The 22,409-nt window shown below is 38.6% G+C and overlaps 1 protein-coding gene across 3 annotated transcripts in view; it reads left to right on the top strand.

The window, feature by feature from the left end:
- The window catches only part of IGF1 (insulin like growth factor 1), an 83,425-nt gene extending 62,515 nt beyond the window's left edge, over positions 1-20,910 (top strand). For 2 of the 3 annotated variants that reach the window (XM_010357272.2, XM_010357273.2), the window contains exon 4: positions 14,189-20,886. In XM_010357272.2, coding sequence (XP_010355574.1) covers positions 14,189-14,248 — 60 coding nt within the window. In that variant the 3' untranslated portion in view covers positions 14,249-20,886. Of the gene's footprint in view, positions 1-14,188 lie in introns of all 3 variants that reach the window. The other variant, XM_010357271.2, reaches the window with a different exon arrangement.
- The last annotated feature ends 1,499 nt before the right edge of the window (positions 20,911-22,409 follow it).

The raw sequence follows: 22,409 nt of genomic DNA, 5'->3' as shown, positions 1-22,409 counted from the left end.
CACCACAGATCTATTTTTATATCTGAAATCCTGAGTTTCTGCTCCATGAGAACCCCAGGAACATACTATGTTAGATCTGGAAGAGGCCTCAGAAATCATTTGGTTCAATCACCTTATTTTGAAGACTAGGACACTAAGATCCAGAAGTGGGTAAAGATGTGCTTGGGTTCTAAGCTGCTCTTCTTCTGGCCAGCAGACAACAGCACATAATCAAAGTGGGTCAACTAAGAAAGAATCCCAGAAGGAAAAGAGAGGGCAGAAATGCTGTGTAAAGTCATTACTAATTTAAGATTTTTCCACCAGAAGAAAAGGAGTGAATGAGAGCAAGAGTGCTGGATTTCCCTGAGAGTGAAGACAGTTAAATAGAATCACAGAATTCAGATTTTAGAGATCTTCTCTCTCAGATCCCTTGGTTTAATCAGTAGGATTGGGGTCTTCATAGATAATAAAGTAAAAAGTCTCGCCATCCTCCAAGTTGCGAATTAGAAGAGCTGAGAAAGGGTATAAGACAGAAGTTCTCAACCAAACAAATGATGACACTTTGGGGCAAGAATATGACTAACCCAGAAGTGAAGCATTTCATCCAGGTAATCTATTTTGAAGATGTCATGGTATAAAGGAACCTCTTTTCTGCCTGGTCCTCCATGCCCCTGCCATGCTTTTTATTCCAGGATCACCCTTTCTAGTGGTTCACTGAAAATCCAGGATTACTTAAATATGATGGACATGCTCAAGGCTCAATCCAGGAGGAAAAGGTTGGACTGAAGGCATGCCAAAGCCCCCCATGGGAGCCAAACCACTGCTGCTGTGGTTGCAAAGTAGATCCTGGCTTATCAGAGCAGAGAGAAGCCAGGCTGGTGCCTTAGCTCAAGTGGCCAGTCACCTTATTCAGGAGATGTTAAGTTCTCCAGCTAAGACATCCATGCTTTGGGACCAGCTGCAGGCAGAGGCCAATTCTTACGACAACCATCACCTTAGAGTAGCATATAAACACAGATGGCTCTTCAACGGACCAGAGTTCCATTGAATAACTAAGAATTCATGTCCTGTGGAAAGGTTTGAATAAACTATAATTATACCCAATCATAAACTTTATTCAAGAAGAACTAAAGCAAAGGCAAAGAGAGAGAGGAGAAGGAAGGAAGGAGGGAGGGAGGGAGGGAAGAAAGGCAGGAAGGAAGGAAAGAAGGAAGGAAGGAAGGAAGGAAGGAAGGAAGGAAGGAAGGAAGGAAGGAAGGAAGGAAGGAAAGGAGGGAAGGAAGAATGAAAAGACTTTCTAGTTAAAGAATGCTTAACTAGCAAACTACGTGCTACAAGACAGTTCTTTTCGGAATGAGTTTTACCAACTCTAAAGCAATTATCTTGAATGCCTACATGTGATTACTGAATAATATGAACAAAGAAAACAGAAAGAATCTATTATTATCTTTCCATTACCTTCTTTCTAGTGTCAATACCCAAGCATCTAGTGATACATAGCATATAATGTTGGTTGGATGGATGGATGGATGGATGGATGGATGGATGGATGGATGGGACAAATGAGTGACATAGGCTGATGAATAGTGGTAGAAAGACACACCATGAAAACAAGTGTCACTGCTGAGATGAAATGATTCCTTATTCTCCTGCATAAGACAGTGAGGCAAGTACAGAGTGAAAAAGGAAAGGCATAGGAGCTATGTTTATACAAGTCTTGCATGTTTGAAATTTCCTTCTCTGGCCAAATTGAAATTGTTTAAGGACCTACTGCTACAGGTGGCAACTGGCTAAGAATTTCATAGTGAATGTTATATACCTGTTACTCCTCTTAATGTTTCTTTGAAGTAGGCAGAATATTAATAATCATTTAAAATTCCAGTGTTTCAACTTCAACTGTTTCCTAGGGCAAATTGATAATTGTGTGTACAACTAATTGGAATATGTATGGAATAATCATCCTGAAATGAAATTGGTGAAAAATATTTTTTTATTGAGCAACTACAATGTGCAAACCTCTGTACTAGGCATGAACAAGAGTTATAAGCAATGGAGATGCTAAAATATAGTCTTTAAGGCTTGGTACAGTGGCTCATGTCTGTAATCCTAGCACTTTGGGAGGCCAAGGCAGGCAGATTGCCTGAGCTCAGGGGTTCAAGACCAGCCTGGGCAACATAGCAAAACTCCATCTCTACTAAAAATACAAAAAAATTAACTGGGTGTGGTGGCACGCACCTGTAATCCCAGCTACTCAGGAGGCTGAGGCATGAGAATTGTTTGAACCTGGGAGGCAGAGGTTGCAGTGAGCAGAGATCCTGCCACTGCATGCCAGCTTCGGTGACAGAGTAAGTCTCTGTCTCAAAAAAAATAAAAAAATAATAAAATACAGTCATTAAGAGTATAAAATATAGATTCAGATTACCTGGGTTCAAATCTTGGCTCTTACTTGCGTTGTGGCTTTGGGCAAATCATGTAACTTATGTGTGCCTCAGTTTCCTCATCTGTTAAATAGGGGTAACAACTGAATTTACCTTATACAGTTGTGAGGGTTTATTGAGATTGTGTGTGTGTATGTGTGTGAGTGTAGAGTGTGCATGTGTGTGTCTGTGCAAGGAGTGGGAGGTGTATATTCCAAAACATATTATAGTGCTTAAAAAGGTATCTAGCCCATAGTAAGCATTATTAAAGTTTTAGTTAACATTATTTTACTTACCTCTGAAAATTGGAGCTATGTGAAAAAGAAGTTGGTCTCCTGAAGTAGAAGCCAGTCTTGTGTCACCAAAACCTTCAAGCCCAAGCTTGCCAACCCTATTCCATGATGTGGTAGTAGAGTTTCAAGCATGTGGTAGGAGAATAAGAGAACTCAATGACCTAAGAAACATTCCAACCCAGAGAACCCCTGGTTCTATGAATAATTCCAACTTAAATGGGTAGCTTGGCTGTCCCAAGTGAGAGCCATTGCTTCTGTTTCTGGATCATATAATGAACTTCCGGAAAACCACCATTTTTCTCAACTAGTTAAAATTAAATGTAATGTGTGTTTTCATTTCATGGTGCCTGGGGAAAATTTAATTGTAGAATGAACTCCAGTTCTTGGTAGTTTTAAGTAAAATTGCCAAAATAAATAGAAATTTAGGATATTTCCAGGCTCACACAGCTTCCGGGGCACTTTCGTTTCTAGGGCTGCCAATCCAGTGCCTTTCACAAGCATTTGATCTTTCTTCAAACATCTCTTGAAAACAAACAAAACCTCACACAGCTTCTAATGTGTGCACTGTTTAAGGGTGGAAAAGGAGGCAAATAAATGAGCTCCCAAAGAGCAATTCCCCTTCTCTCACCTCCATCCCTTGAAGACCTCCCTCCCACTAAAGAGAAACATTGTTTTCTTAGGTAATAAATTCTGCAATGTCTTAAGACCATTAACATCCACTGGGGAAGATGAGGTCTATTCTTTTTACTTGCCCATAGGAAAAGAGTAGGGCTTTTTTGCAATATTCACTAGATAACACAGAGTTGACTTTTAATCCAAGGGCAACATTGATAGTCTCTAGTTAAAGGGAAGCCTTCAGGAGCAATGAAAAGATTAGTAGTTTTAGATGAAGCAGAATCCAAATCCCTTTTTATGAGATTTGAAATACTCAGTTTGTATGCTCACCTCAGTACTTAAAGCCCAGTTACTGATTCCTTTGGCCTAAGCAAGACAGATCAATTTTTAAGGAGGGAGTAGCTGAGGTTAGCAAAAATTCTCCAGGTCCACTAAACTTCCAGACCTGCGAGGTGAAAATCAGCTTTTCCATCATCCCCAAAGGCCTAACTAGAATCAGAACTTTTCCCTGATGCCCACATATTTGAGGGTCCTTCTTTAATGGGACTCCTTAATGCCTTTAGTGCCATCCCATTTTCATCCAGTGACCAAAAGAGATGATTTAAAAATATAAACTTATGTTTAAATTCCAGAAGAGAGAAATGGAGATTGAGAACAGCAGGGAAATGATGAGAGACAAGGGACAAGAGGTTTATGAGTCCATGTCTGATTTTTCCAGAGAGCCCCTAAGAAAGTTCTTACCATACCAGGAACTCAATTATAACTCTCATTGCCTATTGTTAGATAAGTAACAGGAGCTAGAAAACATTTTGGAAATTCCCACCTTTATTTTATTAATTGTATGGTTATAGTTTTAAGAACCAGGGTCAAGAAGCTAACTTTTTAAAAAGTGGTAGTATGATGGTTAGAAATAGGAATGCTAAAGGTGCATCAAACTGATTTTAATTCTAAATGTCCTTGGCAGAAATTTAGAATCTGTAATAAACTATAGCAAACAGTTTTGAGGGGAAGGAGACTATTCTCCTCTTCGTGTGTGTGTGTGTGTGTCTGTGTGCACCTTTGTGTTCTAGCATTGTTGAACCCATTAGGGAACTGGGGGGGAAATACTTTCCAAAACTATAGGTGAGAACAGTTTCCTGGCTTTTCTTTCAGTGAAGGTAAATTCCTATGTAAAAACTAATCATCATTCAGTAAAAACTGCAGGATTCCTTTGTCTTCTCAAAAGCCTGTTTCTCATCCTAAATCAAAAATTATTCAGGAAATAAAGGGGCATTATTGGGGAGGTGGAAAGAAGTTGGTTTTCTTTTTATCGTATCTTTCAAGGATCCAGGGACTTTGACCACTTTTCATCTAATATGCAGAGAAGGATTCTGTAGATCCCTATCTATAGATTGCAGTAACTTTCCCATAGAACCAATTTGCAACTTGAGAAACTTCTAGTTCTAATTATTGACCCATTACAAACGAAGATCAATGCATCCAGCCAATCTTCCTTCTATCATCCCCTGCCCCTTCTTCTATTAGGGACTGGGGTTATTGACAAAACCCATCAAACACCACTTTCCCATGTCTGAACCATTAGTCTCTAACTTCCTCTATTCAGTCTGTCATACGTCTTCATGCCCATCAGGTCAGATAAAGGAACATTCATTTATTTGAGTAGGCATCTGTTGTGATCACTCTGGAAAAAAGATGGCAATAGATTACCTTGTCCTCCTGGGCTTCTCTAACTGACATGGTCAAAATGTCCATATGAAGATAAAATGTTAAGAGCAAGATCTATGAAAAGCTGAGCGTGATGGCAACTCTTGTCTCGTAAAATAACCCCAAAGTTACTAGCGAAAGACCAAGAAACTTTACATCAAACCCAAACCAGCCAAATGGTCCAAGCTTCCAAGCTGGGATCCATGGCAAAAGTTTCTACAAAATTCTGTGTACAATGTATAAACATTCACTTGGGGCTTTCTGTCTTGCCAGCACCAAGAGGTTAAGTAATTGAAGACCAACTAGGCCTACCATCTGTGAAAATATGATGTGCTATTTTCACAGTTTTAGTTCACAATTATAGCAAGATAAAAGTTCCAAAGGATTAGGGGCAAGACCATGGCAAGTTGAGGGTTGAGTAAGGTTCTCAATCAGCTGACAATTGTAGAGTTGGGGGTATGCAATGTTTATGTCATGGTGCAAGTATGTGCCATGCTTGACTAGCTCGTGAGGCACTGGAAGACTAGAAGGAATGAAAAATATGAATGGATCAATAAATGCATAGTATAATTACTGTTATTTTGTCAGTATTGTTTTACCGAGGTACCTATTGAATGCTCTGATTTGTCTCTCTATAAATAATAATATGTTTTCTTCTTCAAAAGAACACTAGGATGAAAGTGAGGTGCTTTTGGCACAATGCCACAATTCTGATTTTTTTAAAAACTGTATGCATGCATAAAATGTTCTTGAGCTATTCGCTGCCTTGGAATAGCACTGACTGGCACTCTGCATGTTTACTTTTATATGCTGAAGGCTGCCGTCAACCTCAAACAGATGCAAATCAATTTAACTTGTCACAGTGTTATTTTGTTCATCCTAAAAGTTCAAGAGAGGCTTCCAAACTTCCAAAATTTCTCTCAATTCAGTGAGGAGGAAAATTCAGAACACAGTATTCGAATGTTCTGCCCAGATTTGTCACACACACAAGGAATGAGTGAAAGAGGGCAACACCCTTTCCTCCTAACCCTGTGAACTCATCACTATTGCTTTGAAATGACACCAGAAAGTAAAAACCCTAGGCCTCACATCTCCCAAGGACACTGTAATAGGAGTTACTGCATACACCAGTTTAAGTAACTCTAGCCTAAATTGTATGTCAGATGAAACAACGGCATTTCGGAGGCTTAAGAGAAAAAGAATAACCAAATCCGGCTTTTAGGTACAAATGTGCTGAATCTTTAACATATATCAGCAAAATTACTAGAATCTGGTGTTTCACTTTTTAAAATACCACATTTGAACCTTTCAACAATTCCAAAATCAACTCCCTCTGCGAAAGATAGTAAGCTTAAACATATTTTAAATTTAAAAATGTAACACAAACAAACAGCTAACTAAACAAGCTGCCCATAAAATCAACAGTCTGGGGAGCCCTGATCCTGAAGTATTTTACAACATCCTTCATGACTATTAAAGGCAACATAAACACCTCTTGTCAGCAAGGGAAACTACCCTTGGCAATTTTTTTTTCTTTGTTCCCCAGGCTTTTAAACCATTTTGATAGAGATTTTTAAAATCATAGGCAGAAATATTTGAAATAGAATCAGGTGGCAGTCTTTAAAGAGTAAGAAAGTTGCTAAGTCAAGATAATCTTGGAATAAAGTCCTCTGACTCCTGGGGATTCCTAGGAATGCCCCAGTCACTAGAAAACAGAGCTGTAAGTCCACTCTCCCAGCACTCAAGGGAGCTCTGGAAACCAAGGAGGTAGCTACTGTTTCCCCACATTCAGCAGGAGAAAGGGCAGCACTCTAGCATGGAAACTGCTTTGACAATAGTAACAATTAAAAAGTAAATTTAAAGAATCGTAATAGCTGATATTGATTAGGTACTTGCCCTGTGGCAAGGGTTATAGGGAATCACCTCATTTAATCTTCACATGAAGCTTGCAGAGTGAGTACCACAATTATCACTATTGTATAGATAGGAAATCTCAGGCTGAGTATGGCTAAATGTCTCACCAACATCTTGGGCTAACAAGTGGTCAACCAGAATACAAACCTGAGACAGACCACAGTGTGTTAATCAAGCACTGCACTGTCTCCTACATTTCTTAGTTGATATTTACCATATACAACCTGTCACTTGTATGAGACGCAAGGGGGTTCCATGCTATTTGTCCTTGTAGAGAATACCACAGGAGGAAAAGTAAGCAGCCATGCAACATTTGCTGTTGACCTGACTCCATTCCATCATTCCTGCAGGAAATTCGTGCCCATTTAATGAGCATTTCCTGGTTTGCCCCTTTGCTCAAGCACTTTGCTTGGGTCTGGGGAGGATATAGAAGTGAAGGAAATATTCTACCTGCTCTCAAGGAACTGATGTTTTAGTGGAGAGACAAACATGCAGAATTTACCCTACAGAACATCAATGCTTGAACAAATGTAGACCCAGAGAGGGCTCTTACAGCACACAAGCCAGAACAGACTGATGGTGCTAACAATTAGGTTCAAGTTTTTTCTAAACAGTAGACCCTCCTGCACACAACTTTTACCGCATGCCGGGTAAATGACTGAGGGTTATTACATCCAGTTACAACACCACTCTGAGGTAGGTGCTCTTACCCCACCCTTTCATTCTACAGAAGAGGAAATTGAGGACAGCACAATGTAGTGATTATCAAAGGTCACACAACTACTGTGGCGGAGAGCTGGGATTCAAACCAGATGCGTAAGACGAGGTCCTCCAAGAAACAGAAGATGAGAAGGTGTTAAATGAACAGGAGTTTTATTAGAGGGAATTAATGTGTGACTCGAAATAGGGGAGGATAGGCAAAGCCATCAGATTGCAAGGCAAGCCTGAGCCCAAGGGAAGAAGAGAGGGAGAGCAGATTGGTTGGAAACATTTTAGGTGGGTCTGTGGTCTAAGGAAAGTTCAGCAAAGTCATCACAGAGTTTTTGAGCTAAAGTTGGGCAATAAAGTTGCCCAACAAATTTCTGTGTTTCTCAGAAATAGGTCTGCCTCGATGTCCCCACCACACTTGGTCACTGGCTCTTGGGAGGGGCCTGCCCTGGTCCAATACACTAGAGCCAAAGAAGAGCCATTATAGTGGCGGGGGGTGGGGGAATTTCCACAACCACATAAAAGGTGGGGTGAGGTTTCCAGAAAAAAACGTGACGCTGGGCTGACCAAAACTGTGTCCAGTAAGTACATGTCCCTTACTCTGTTAAAGAAGCAGCCACATAAACGAGGAGTACAGGTGCCTCAAAATGTGCACCTTGTTCTTTGGTTTTAAAGTCACATCCCAAAGTGCTGAGTAGATCGCATGACCCTCGCTTTACCTAGCTGCCAGAGAGGAAAGACTGATCCAACTCTCCTGGAATTTGAACTTGTGATTCCCTGAAGTAAAGAGATATCAAAGTTGATAGTGAGACATCTAAATCATCCTCCACCATTTCACATGTCCCCAGGCCAAGCCAGCAAAATTGCTGTAGCATATCCCTTTCAACAGGTAAACGGCTGATATCTGAGCCCGCTTTCCAATCATACACTGCTCTTTTCTTCTCATTTTGCTCTTCTTGGAAGAAGGTCAATGCTGAGTTAGTACTTTATGCTGTACAATAAGCTGCTGATATTCCATGCTGGACAGAATTTTCCCAGTATTTTTTATAGAGTGCCAGGCTTTTCCTAGACTTCATGTCATACAATACTTAACTTGTTTGGAGTGGGTGGAGATGGAAACATAGTCTACTGAAAACATCACTGCTTCCTCTCTGAAGTTTAAAGAGCCTATTTTTATCCTTTTAGATTCTATCTGTCAGGCAAAATCTCATAAAGATAGCTGGGGCGGGGGGCGGGGGGCGGCGGGTGGGGTGGGGAGGAAAAAAAGGGGTTATAATATCCAGGGAGTTTGCTTTTGCTAATTGAATACTGTGCTCCTAGACTTCTATAAATACCATTACAAATAGGTCCCAGCTTGTGGTAATACTCCCCCTCCTCATTGAGTCTTCTGTCCCATGGCACGGCCTTGCCCTCTAAACCAGCATCTAACCCCATCTGGGAGCAGGGGCAGCTCATGATATTATCAACTATTGCTATTGGAAAGAGATTTGGACTTGAAAGCACTAGATATTTTTTACCTCTTGGGGAGGCAGTTTAGCGGAGTGGTTAACTGGTGAGCTCCAGAATCAGAAGGAATAGGTCCAAATTCCAACCACTATTACATCTCCATCATAAGAAATTAGGCAAGTTGTTTACCCTAGGTTTCAGATTCCTTAAAGATAAAACAGTCAAGACAATAGTACTTATCCCTGAGAGAACTATAGGAAAAAAGAAAATATATGCAATTTATGTACATACTACAATCCCCAGCACATAACAAATGTTCAAGTAATGGGAACTGTTATTATCTTAGCCCTTGGTCTATCAGTTTGTTCCTCTGTGACCTCAAGCATATTACTAAATCTTAGCGAGCCTCAGCTTATACATGGGACTGACAGGAATAACACTGCATCACCTCACATGGTGATTGTAAGGATTCAGTGATATTATATTGTAAACTGTAAAGCCTCTGCAAATGTTAAGCAAAATTATTATTATTGCCATTGTTATTAGTCCTCAGTGATCTTCTTTTTTTTTGAGACAGAGTTTCACTCTGTCGCCAAGGCTGGAATGCAGTGTCACGATCTCAGCTCACTGCAACCTCCGCCTCCTGGATTCAAGCAATTCTCCTGCCTCAGCCTCCCTAGTAGCTGAAACTACAGGCACACGCCATCACACCAGGCTAATTTTTTGTATTTTTAGGAGAGACAGGGTTTCACCATGTTGGCCAGGCTGGTCTTGAACTCCTGACCTCAAGTGATCTGCCCATCTCAGCCTCCCAAAGTGCTGGGATTACAGGTGTGAGCCACCACACTTGGCACAGTGATCTTATCTGAAAAGTCTGTGGATAGGTTTCCAAAGGAAAGCTTGGAGCTAGGATAAGAACCAAGAGATAATGGGAGAAGGTGAATGGCCTCTTGAGGGCCTTTTCTAGCGCCCTAAATATGTTTGTCTGTACATAATGGGTAATCATATATATCACAAATTAAACCCTCCACAAACTTATTTCCTAATGAGTTGGTTAACCTTTCCTTCTGAAGGGTAAAATTCTTTAACCAACCCCAGTGAGCTGGAGGATCAACGTTTTCTTAATAGTCTTACCTTCGTCGGTGTCAATAGGAAACAGTATTTACTCACTACTGTTTTCCTTTTAAAAATCTGTCTACTTGCATACTAGAAACAGTTTCAGCTGGTTTGTTTGTCTTGGACAAGCTGTTGAAGTGAAAAGTTTTTGCTTGACTGAATGTGGGACAGTTTCATAACCCTTCAAGAAGTGCACTGAAGGTGGGTGCCAGCTCCGATGATGACGGCTGCTTCTAACATGCCTCCACTTGCCGCCCATTGTCAAGGGTGGCCAGCGTAATTAAGTTAAGACAATGAGCAAAGCAACAGATGCAACTGAGACCAAGTGCCTGAGTGCTTTTGTTTTGTCACTGTCATTGTCTGCAACAAAGAAGTCACATGTGACAGCCTGGGAAGAGAGCCAAATGCAAACCAGACGACATCCCAGCTGGTTTGAATGGCCTCCACCGTGCACGTGTGTGCATGGGAACCATGCTACTTGGCACAGCATCTGCTTCACTCAAGTGAGTCTCAGCCCCTGGCTTTGCTGTGATGCTGAGACAGACCCAGAAGAAACAGACCAGGGGATCCCTCTGCTTAGACTTTACACTTTATGCCTTGTGCTTTGAGAGAAAAGAAAAAGAATCTCTCTATTGGATACAAAAAATAAGATGTATGTGGTTGGCCAATCTAACCTCAATTCTTTTTGCTATAGCCCCCCGCTAATTTAAAGAGTAAAGCATAGATGGTACCTTAATGTTTTCTTGTAGAAATTTGGGATTAATTTGGCTTGAGAGGAAGAATGGAAATTAAACGCTTTATGAGGCTTTCTTTTAATTTGTTCCCATTTCATTCCTGAACATTTTCTTAGTTTGGGCATTGCAGATGCCTAAAGATCTTCTTATTTGGAGGTGGTATGCCTCTTAAACAGAAAAACAAAAGGTAAAATTCAAATTAGTGTGTTTCTCTGCCTGTTAATTAATTTGGTTAGTAGTTAGGCAGAGAGATGGCATCCTTAATAATATCTATTTTGGGGATTTGATGAGCTACAGACCATCAACAGTGTTGATTGAGAATTGAACAAAAACGTTTCAAGGAATTTGGGAACGTTAATGATGCTATTCTGTGGCCCTATGTGTCCTTCTCTCATTTTTCTAGAGAACTCCTATAAGAAAGCAGAACACGGCCAGTCATGGTGGCTCACGCCTGTAATCCCAGCACTTCAGGAGGCTGAGGCAGGCAGATCACCTGAGGTCAGGAGTTCAAGACCAGCCTGGCCAACACAGCAAAATCCCGTCTCTACTAAAAATACAAAAAATTAGCTGGGCCTGATGGCACTCACTTGTAATCCCAGCTACTTGGGAGGCTGAGGCACGAGAATCACTTGAACCAGGAGGCAGAGGTTACAGTGAGCCTAGATCACATCACTGCACTCCAGCCTGGGTGACAGAGTGAGACTCCAACTCAAAAAAAAAAAAAAAAAAAAAAAAAAAGAAAAAAGAAAAAAAAAGAAAGAAAGCAGAACCCAATGTAAGATTAAGAACACAAGTTTAGCTCATACCTGTAATCCCAGCACTTTGGGAGGCCAAGACAGTTAGATCACAAGGTCAGGAGTTTGAGACCAACATGGCCAATATGATAAAACCCCATCTCTACTAAAAAGTACAAAAATTAACCGGGCGTGGTGGCAGGCACCTGTAATCCCAGCTACTAGCAAGGCTGAGGCAGGAGAATCGCTTGAACCCAGGGGGCAGAGGTTGCAGTGAACTGAGAACGCGCCATTGCACTCCAGCCTGGGCAACAGAGCAAGACTCCATCTCAAAACAAAAACAAAAACAAAAGAAAAACACAAGTTTACTGGGAGTTTAGCAGTAGATGCTTTGCACCACAACAAATATATCTTAAGTGGTCTTTTGTGATATTTGAGGGAAAGTGACAGGATTTAAAACAGATGGCATTTCAAGTTATTCTATGCAAATGCCCAGTTTCTTGCTACCAGCTTTTTTTCCTTTTTGCAGTGGTCACTGAGCTATTTGAATGTTTTTACACAATAATGCCATCTTACTTCTACTCAGTCAGTACAAGATGTTGACCATCAACTCATACAATGCCAACTACCTTTCATGAAGGACTTGGTGATAACTCTAATGTTCCAAGTAGGACTGGAAAACATGTGTAAGAAAAACTGCCAGATCCCTGTGAACCTTGGCCAATAGGCATTATTTCCAAGGGGTGGCAGTTGATCTTTTTCCCCAGACTTCATATTAAAACCTCTCACCTTCTCCAGGTCTCAGGTCTGAGTAATCTCAAATGTGCTTTAGCTCCTCACAATGTTGTGACTGTGTGGGTTTTCATCACCTTAGCCAGAAGGAACAGTTTGAAGATTCCAGGTATCATGGAGAGAACTTTTGTTTCTGGTTATGAACCTCATTCTATACCAATAATTATCCATTACATACTTCTGTAGAGGGCTCTCTGCCTAGAGGTAAAACCAAAAAAAAAGATGTGCCTCAGGTTTATGCATATAAGTGCCAGTTCCTCCTTGATTTTATTTCAAAACTCCTGTCTACATACTTTGCAATTTAAATACATTCAAGGATAAAATAATAACTGTAGGAAAAGTATTATAATATAATGACTTAGTTCTGCACATCACGAGACGGTCCCTCATACACATTCATTCATTTCACTCATTTTACAGATATTTATTGAGTACCTGCAATAATCTGGACACTGTTCTAGACACTGAGACTATAACAGTGAACAGACAGACACATCCCTGCTCTCACAGGGCTTCTATTCTAAACAAAACTCAATATCCAGGCCGGGTACAGTGGCTCATGCCTGGAATGCCAGCACATTGGGAGACCAAGGCCGGGTGGATCACCTGAGTCTACTAGTTGAAGACCAGCCTGGGCAATATAGCAAAACCCCATGTCTACAAAAAAAAAAAAAAAAAAAAAAAAAAAAATTATCAAGGCATGGTGACATGTACCTGTGGTCGCAGCTACTCAGGAGGCTGAGGCAGGAGGATTGTGTAAGTCTGGAAGGCAGAGGTTGCAGTGAGCTGAGATGGCACCACAGCACTCCAGCCTGGGCAACAGAGAGAGACCCTGTTCAAGAAAAAAAACCTCAATATCCTTAAGATAACATCATTGCTTGTTGGTGAGTGAATGGTAACACTAAATTAGGAACCCAGGACTTTTAGTCTTGGCACGGTTACTTTCCAATAAAGGTGACAATACCAAGAAGAGGAAAAATGAGTTAATAATAATAACAGCAGCTAATACTTATGTAGTGCTTACCATGTTCCAGGTCTATTGTGAGTATATATATAAATTATTTAATCTTTGATCCTATAAGGTAGATATTATTGTTACCCTAGTTTATGGATGAAGAAACTGAAACACAAGAGATTGCCACTCGTACAAGTTTACATAGCTAGAAAATAGAAGAGCTATGAGTTGAGCTCAGCCCAGTATGTCTGTGATTTTACAGACTCAAAATTATAAAATTTCCTAATCTTCGATTTCTAAAACTCTGCCTTGCTCTAGAGGAAAACAAGAAAAACAATGAAAAATAAATATCTCCTTTTTACAAAAATTAAAACAGAACAAACTGCAATAAAACAACAGAGGATGAACCCAGAATGTGATGGATTTTTTTTTCTTCCTAGGAAAGGATCTAGAGGCCAGAGGGCTGGATTTTTCAGGATCTCCTTTCAATCAATGAATCTGTGATAGAAGCAGATGAATCAAATCTCATCTTTGTGTGATTATAAAGCTGCCTGTGGTATTCACGCCACCAGGGGTACATAAAGGTCACTGAGTGAGATTTGGCAAAAGTACTAAGGGCCTGTCCACCTATATATGCCCTTCTCAGGAAAACCAAGGTTCAAGCTCTCTATTAGCTCAACTGGTAAGGCATATGATACGGAAAGTTGAGACCCAATGTTAGAAATAGATGGATACATAAAACTTCACTGAGTTAATGTCACTTTTTCTCCCTTATTTATAGGAAGTACATTTGAAGAACGCAAGTAGAGGGAGTGCAGGAAACAAGAACTACAGAATGTAGGAAGACCCTCCTGAGGAGTGAAGAGTGACATGCCACCGCAGGATCCTTTGCTCTGCACGAGTTACCTGTTAAACTTTGGAACACCTACCAAAAAATAAGTTTGATAACATTTAAAAAGATGGGCGTTTCCCCCAATGAAATACACAAGTAAACATTCCAACATTTTCTTTAGGAGTGATTTGCACCTTGCAAAAATGGTCCTGGAGTTGGTAGATTGCTGTTGATCCTTTATCAATAATGTTCTATAGAAAAGAAAATATATATATATATATATACCTTAGTCCCTGCCTCTCAAGAGCCACAAATGCATGGGTGTTGTATAGATCCAGTTGCACTAAATTCCTCTCTGAATCTTGGCTGCTGGAGCCATTCATTCAGCAACGTTGTCTAAGTGGTTTATGAATTGTTTCCTTATTTGCACTTCTTTCTACACAACACGGGCTGTTTGTTTTACAGTGTCTGATAATCTTGTTAGTCTATATCCACCACCTTCCTTCATAATCTTTATATTTGCCGAATTTGGCCTCCTCAAAAGCAGCAGCAAGTCGTCAAGAAGCACACCAATTTCTAACCCACAAGATTCCATCTGTGGCATTTGTACCAAATATAAGTTGGATGCATTTTATTTTAGACACAAAGCTTTATTTTTCCACATCATGCTTACAAAAAAGAATAATGCAAATAGTTGCAACTTTGAGGCCAATCATTTTTAGGCATATATTTTAAACATAGAAAGTTTCTTCAACTCAAAACAGTTCCTTCAAATGATGAGTTAATGTACAACCTAATTAGTAACTTTCCTCTTTTTATTTTTTCCATATAGAGCACTATGTAAATTTAGCATATCAATTATACAGGATATATCAAACAGTATGTAAAACTCTGTTTTTTAGTATAATGGTGCTATTTTGTAGTTTGTTATATGAAAGAGTCTGGCCAAAACGGTAATAGGTGAAAGCAAAACAATAGGGGAAGCCTGGAGCCAAAGATGACACAAGGGGAAGGGTACTGAAAATGCCATCCATTTGGGAAAGAAGGCAAAGTCCCCCCAATTATGCCTTCCGAGAGGAACTTCAGACACAAAAGTCCACTGATGCAAATTGGACTGGTAAGTCCAGAGAGGAAACTGTGGAATGGAAAAAGCAGAAGGCTAGGAATTTTAGCAGTCCTGGTTTCTTTTTCTCACTGAAGAAACAAACATCTGCCAGCTGTGTCATGGACTCACCACTGTGTGACCTTGGGCAAGTCACTTCACCTCTCTGTGCCTCAGTTTCCTCATCTGCAAAATGGGGGCAATATGTCATCTACCTACCTCAAAGGGGTGGTATAAGGTTTAAAAAGATAAAGATTCAGATTTTTTTTACCCTGGGTTGCTGTAAGGGTGCAACATCAGGGCGCTTGAGTTGCTGAGATGCAAGGAATTCTATAAATAACCCATTTATAACATAGCTAGAGATTGGTGAATTGAATGCTCCTGACATCTCAGTTCTTGTCAGTGAAACTATCCAAATAACTGGCCAACTAACTAGTTGTTAAAAGCTAACAGCTCAATCTCTTTTAAAACACTTTTCAAAATATGTGAGAAGCATGTGATTTTCAATTTGATTTTGAATTCTGCATTTCATTTTATGAATACAAAGATAAGTGAAAAGAGAGAAAGGAAAAGAAAAAAGGAGAAAAACAAAGAGATTTCTACCAGTGAAAGGGGAGTTAATTACTCTATTTGTTAGTACTCACTGACTCTTCTATGCAGTTACTATATATCTAGTAAAACTTTGTTTAATACTATAAATAATATTCTATTCATTTTGAAAAACATAATACTTCCTTCTTTTCTACGCAATATAAGGAAAGTGACCCCAAATTTGAAATATTAAAATAATATCTAATAAAAAGTCACAAAGTTATCTTCTTTAACAAACTTTACTCTTATTCTTAGCTGTATATACATTTTTTAAAAATTGTGTTAAAACTTGCTTGACTAGAGTTGCCAATTGAAAGGCAAAAACTTCCATCAAAACAAGAAATTTCCCATGCCTGCTTAGAAGGGTAGCCCCTAGCTCTCTGTGAATGTGTTTTATCCATTCAACTGAAAACTGGTATCAAGAAAGTCCACTGGTTAGTGTATTAGTCCATCACAGCCTAGAAAATGATCCCCATCTGTAGATCAAGATTTTCTCATTAGAACAATGAATTATCCAACATTCAGATCTTTTTATTCACCTTAGGACTTTTTGGTTAAAAGTATCCAGACTTGATTATTTCATGCAAATTGTATATTTTACATTCTTGGAAAGTCTATATGAAAAACAAAAAGAACATCTTCAGTTTTTCTCCCACTGGGTCACCTCAAGGATCAGAGGCCAGGAAAAAAAAAAAAGACTCCCTGGATTTCTGAATATATGCAAAAAGAAGGTCCCATTTAGTGGAGCCAGCATTCCTGTTCAGTCAACAAGTATTTTAACTCTCAGTCCAACATTATTTGAATTGAGTACCTCAAGCATGCTTAGCAATATTCCAATCACTATGGACAGATGTAAAAGAAACTATACATCATTTTTCCCCTCTGCCTGTTTTCCAGACATACAGGTTCTGTGGAATAAGATACTGGACTCCTCTTCCCAAGATGGCACTTCTTTTTATTTCTTGTCCCCAGTGTGTACCTTTTAAAATTATTCCCTCTCAAAAAAACTTTATAGGCAGACTTCTGCAGACTTACGTGTTTTCTGTCATAGTTAGATGTGATAATTCTGAGACTGTCTATGACTTATTTCCTTCACTTAATTCTATCCACAGTCAAAAATCCCCCAAGGAGAAAAGCTGAAAGATGCATTGCCATATTATCTTTCTTAACTTTTTCCAACACATAATCCTCTCCAACTGGATCATACATAAATTGAAAATAACTCATTATACCAACTCACTATTTTATTTTTTAATGAATTAACACTAGAAGACAAATTGATGCAAACCCTGGAAGTCAGTCGATTACTATATACTCCAGCAGAATGACTCGGATTTCATAGAAAGGAGCAAACAAAATATCACAACCCAAAATTTTACAAGCTTTGCTTCAGAATTAGATTGCTTTATAATTCTTGAATGAGGCAATTTCAAGATATTTGTAAAGGAATGGTAAACATTGGTAGGAATGAGCTTTCAACTCATAGGCTTATTTCCAATTTAATTGACCATACTCGATACTTAGGTCAAATTTCTGTTCTCTCTTCCCCAAACAGTATCAAAGTATTATTTGAACTTTTTAAGATGAGGTGGTTCCCCTGAAAAGTTAATGCAGCGCTCCATCAGAATCCACTCTTCTAGGGATATGAAAATCTCTCAACACCCACTCTACATACACAGACACAGACACAGACACAGACACACACACACACATTCACCCTTAGGATCCAATGGGATACTGAAAAGAAATCACTTCCTTGAAAATTTTACTAAAGAACAAACAAACAAAAGCCTGTCTTCCCTTGAGAATCCTTCCTCCCCTTGGAACATCAATCTTTGTGTAGATGAAACCATCTCATGCTCTATGGCTCCAGGGTTTCTGTTACTATTTTATGCACTTGGGAGAAGGCTTAGAATAAAAGATGTAGCACATTTTGCTTTCCCATTTATTGTTTGGCCAGCTATGCCAATGTGGTGCTATTGTTTCTTTAAGAAAGTACTTGACTAAAAAAAAAAAAAGAAAAAAAGAAAAAAAAGAAAGCATAGACATATTTTTTTAAAGTATAAAAACAACAATTCTATAGATAGATTGCTTAATAAAATAGCATTAGGTCTATCTAGCCACCACCACCTTTCAACTTTTTATCACTCACAAGTAGTGTACTGTTCACCAAATTGTGAATTTGGGGGTGCAGGGGCAGGAGATGGAAATTTTTTAAAGTTAGAAGGCTCCATTGTTTTGTTGGCTCTCAAACTTAGCAAAATTAGCAATATATTATCCAATCTTCTGAACTTGATCAAGAGCATGGAGAATAAACGTGGGAAAAAAGATCTTACAGCCAAATAGAAGAATTTAAAAGATAAGTAAGTTCCTTATCGATTTTTGTGCTCTCTGCTCTAAAATAGATATTCAGCAAGTGGAGAAAATAAGAACAAAAAGAAAAAATACATAGATTTACCTGCAAAAAAATAGCTTCTGCCAAATCCCCCTTGGGTATTTTTTGGCATTTACTGGTTTATAGAAGATATTCTCCCTTCACCCAGACATCTCAAAGAGCAGTAGCTCTCATGAAAAGCAGTCACTGATCTCATTTGGGAAATGTTGGAAAGTATTTCCTTATGAGATGGGGGTTATCTACTGATAAAGAAAGAATTTTTGAGAAATCGTTGAAAGAGATGGCTAACAATCTGTGAAGATTTTGTTTCTTGTTTTTACTTTGTTTTTGTTTTTGTTTTTTTTTTTTACTTTATACAGTCTTTATGAATTTCTTAATGTTCAAAATGACTTGGTTCTTTTCTTCTTTTTTTTATATTGGAATGAGGAATAATAAGTTAAACCCACATAGACTCTTTAAAACTATAGGCTAGATAGAAATGTATGTTTGACTTGTTGAAGCTGTAATCAGACTATTTAAAATGTTTTGCTATTTTTAATCTTAAAAGATTGTGCTAATTTATTAGAGCAGAACCTGTTTGACTCTCCTCATAAGAAAGAATCTTTCCATTCAGATCACACGGGCTTTCCACCAATATTTTCAAAAGATAAATCTGATTTATGCAATGGCATCATTTATTTTAAAATAGAATTGTGAAACTTTATGCCCCTCCCTTGCAAAGATCATAAAGTCCAGATCTGGTGGGGGGCAGCAACAAAAGGAAAATGTTGTTGATTCTTGGTTTTGGATTTTGTTTTGTTTCCAATGCTAGTGTTTAATCCTGTAGTACATATTTGCTTATTGCTATTTTAATATTTTATAAGACCTTCCTGTTAGGTATTAGAAAGTGATACATAGATATCTTTTTTTGTGTAATTTCTATTTAAAAAAGAAAGAAGACTGTCAGAAGCTTTAAGTGCATATGGTACAGGATAAAGATATCAATTTAAATAATCAATTCCTATCTGGAACAATGCTTTGGTTTTTTAAAGAAACCTCTCACAGATAAGACAGAGGCCCAGAGAATTTTTGAAGCTGTCTTTATTCTGCCCCCATCCCAACCCAGTCATTATTTTAGTATCTTGCTCAGAATTTTATAGAGGGCTGACCAAGCTGAAACTCTAGAATTAAAGGAACCTCATTGAAAACATATATTTCACGTGTTCCCTCTTTTTTTTTTTTTTTTTTTTTGAGATGGAGTCTCACACTGTCCCCCAGGCTGGAGTGCGGTGGCATGATCTCGGCTCACTGCAACCTCTGTCTCCTGAGTTCAAGCGATTCTCCTGCTTCAGCCTCTCGAGTAGCTGGGATTACAGGCACCCACCACCATGCCCAGCTAATTTTTTGTATTTTTAGTAGAGACGGGGTTTCACCATTTTGGCCAGGTTGGTCCCGAACTCCTGACCTTGTGATTTGCCTGCCTCAGCCTCCCAAAGTGCTGGGATTACAGGCGTGAGCCACCACACCCTGCCCATGTGTTCCCTCTTAACGTATAATTACATTGATTGTAAACATGGTCCTTCTCTCCTCATTCTTCAACTATCTTTGATAGGGGTCTTTCAAGGGGAAAAATATCCAAGCTTTTTTAAAATTTAAAAAAAAAAGAGAGGACACAAAACCAAATGTTACTGCCCAACTGAAATATGAGTTAAGATGGAGATAGAGTTTCTCCTGAGAAACTCTGAGTTGAATTACCTGAGCTGAATTACCTGTCACTTTCAGAAACATGACCTTCCACAATCCTTAGAATCTGCCCTTTTTTTTTTTATATATTACTGAGGCCTAAAAGTAAACATTACTCATTTTATTTTGCCCAAAATGCACTGATGTAAAGTAGGAAAAATAAAAACAGAGCTCTAAAATCCCTTTCAAGCCACCCATTGACCCCACTCACCAACTCATAGCAAAGTCACTTCTGTTAATCCCTTAATCTGATTTTGTTTGGATATTTATCTTGTACCCGCTGCTAAACACACCACAGGAGGGACTCTGAAACCTCAAGCTGTCTACTTACATCTTTTATCTGTGTCTGTGTATCATGAAAATGTCTCTTCAAAATATCAAAACCTTTCAAATATCATGCAGCTTATATTCAGTTTACCTAAAGGGCCCAAATACCATGTCAGATCTCTTTTTGGTAAAAGAGTTAATGAACTATGAGAATTGGGATTACATCATGTATTTTGCCTCATGTATTTTTATCACACTTATAGGCCAAGTGTGATAAATAAACTTACAGACACTGAATTAATTTCCCCTGCTATTTTGAAACCAGAAAATAATGACTGGCCATTCATTACATCTGTCTTAGTTGAAAAGCATATTTTTTATTAAATTAATTCTGATTGTATTTGAAATTATTACTCAATTCACTTATGGCAGAGGAATATCAATCCTAATGACTTCTAAAAATGTAACTAATTGAATCATTATCTTACATTTACTGTTTAATAAGCATATTTTGAAAATGTATGGCTAGAGTGTCATAATAAAATGGTATATCTTTCTTTAGTAATTACATTAAAATTAGTCATGTTTGATTAATTAGTTCTTTTGGATAATGTTGGGGTAATGTGTCATTCCTTAAGAAATCTACTGTTATATAGCATTTTTATTAAGGTCATTGCAACAATTAAACATGAAAATATACCCAGAAAAATAAAACTAATCATACACAAAAACGAAGATATCTCATAGAATTTACAGATTCTATTTAAAAGTAAATATGTTTCAAAGGACTTGCAAAAGCTATGTAAGAGATGTATGAATTGTACAATATATGCATTAACAATAAAGCAGTTGTACATAAAATCCCCTCACTGTCACCCAACAGTGACTTATAATCCCTGACACAAAGTGGTTGGGAAAATATTCTCTTGCCAGAAGATTCAAACATATCAAATAAGGCACATAATATATAAATGGCATCTAATACATTCCCATACCAAGAGATTTATAAGAATGTGATCTCTCAGCATTGAGTTTTCATTTCAATAATTCGTTCCAATTTTTTACTGGATACTGTGAATATCAAACTCACAACAGTATATATAGAAGTACAAGGTATAAAGATTGGTAATCTCCCTCTTGTTTAAAAGCATCTCATTTCATTTTTTAAAAATTCATTAACTATTTGGAAAGTTACCCAAATATAAAAAAGTCTCATAAGTTTTGTACTTAGTTTTAAGGAAATTATAGTAAAGTTTTCTCTAATATTTTCTCACGTGCCATTGGTGTCCCATCTCACATTCATTCCCACCTTTGCTCCCTCAAGATGTCCAAGAATCTCTCTGGGACTATCATTGTGTGGGCCCCTTCTTCCTCCAAATGTCTTGTTCATGCTCTTAGCATTTTGCCTCCTGTAGTCATGGTGTTCTGTATCACTTCTCTCCCCGCTCCACTCCAGACAATCCCTCTCTCCTTTCATTCACACTAGGGTGATCTAGCCACAGCCTTTCACTAAAGATTTTGTAGACAATGCAAAGGGGGTGAGTTAAGCACAGGACAGAAAACATCTTCCATTTCAATGGCAAACATCACTATTACTATGAATCCAAGGAATTTCTGGCTGCTCATGTGCCTCCTGTGATCTTAGCAAGATCTTTCCCACTCTTCTGCAAACTCTCCCAGGAACCACTTTCTATCAAACCCTTTATCCCCTCCTTTGGAAAGAACTTATAAGAAAATTATATTGTATTCTTATGCAGGACAATCTTCTACTATCACAGCTTTGCCGGTGGTAGGGGTGGGGGCAGGGCTGGCTCACCTTTTATTACTGAATATGTACAAATGGTGTTCTTTCCTAAAGGAAAAACCACTTCTATCCCTAAGAGGAATTCTATCTTCCTTCCAGGTCATCTACATCAAATAACAGCCTCTTTTTTTAAAAGAACCTCTTTTTCTTCTGTAAGATCTTTATTGGAGATAATTACCACCACTCTAACAATAATGGTGGTTAATAGTTACTGAGCACTTACTGTGAGTCAGTCATTATGCCTAGTGATTTATCTATATTATCTCATTCATCCTTCCAACAAGCTTAT

Source organism: Rhinopithecus roxellana, chromosome 10 (genome assembly GCF_007565055.1).
Source record: "Rhinopithecus roxellana isolate Shanxi Qingling chromosome 10, ASM756505v1, whole genome shotgun sequence".
In the NCBI taxonomy this organism is placed as follows: domain Eukaryota; kingdom Metazoa; phylum Chordata; class Mammalia; order Primates; family Cercopithecidae; genus Rhinopithecus; species Rhinopithecus roxellana.
The sequence above is the reverse complement of the archived record's forward strand: the minus strand, read 5'-3'. Positions and strand labels throughout refer to the sequence as shown.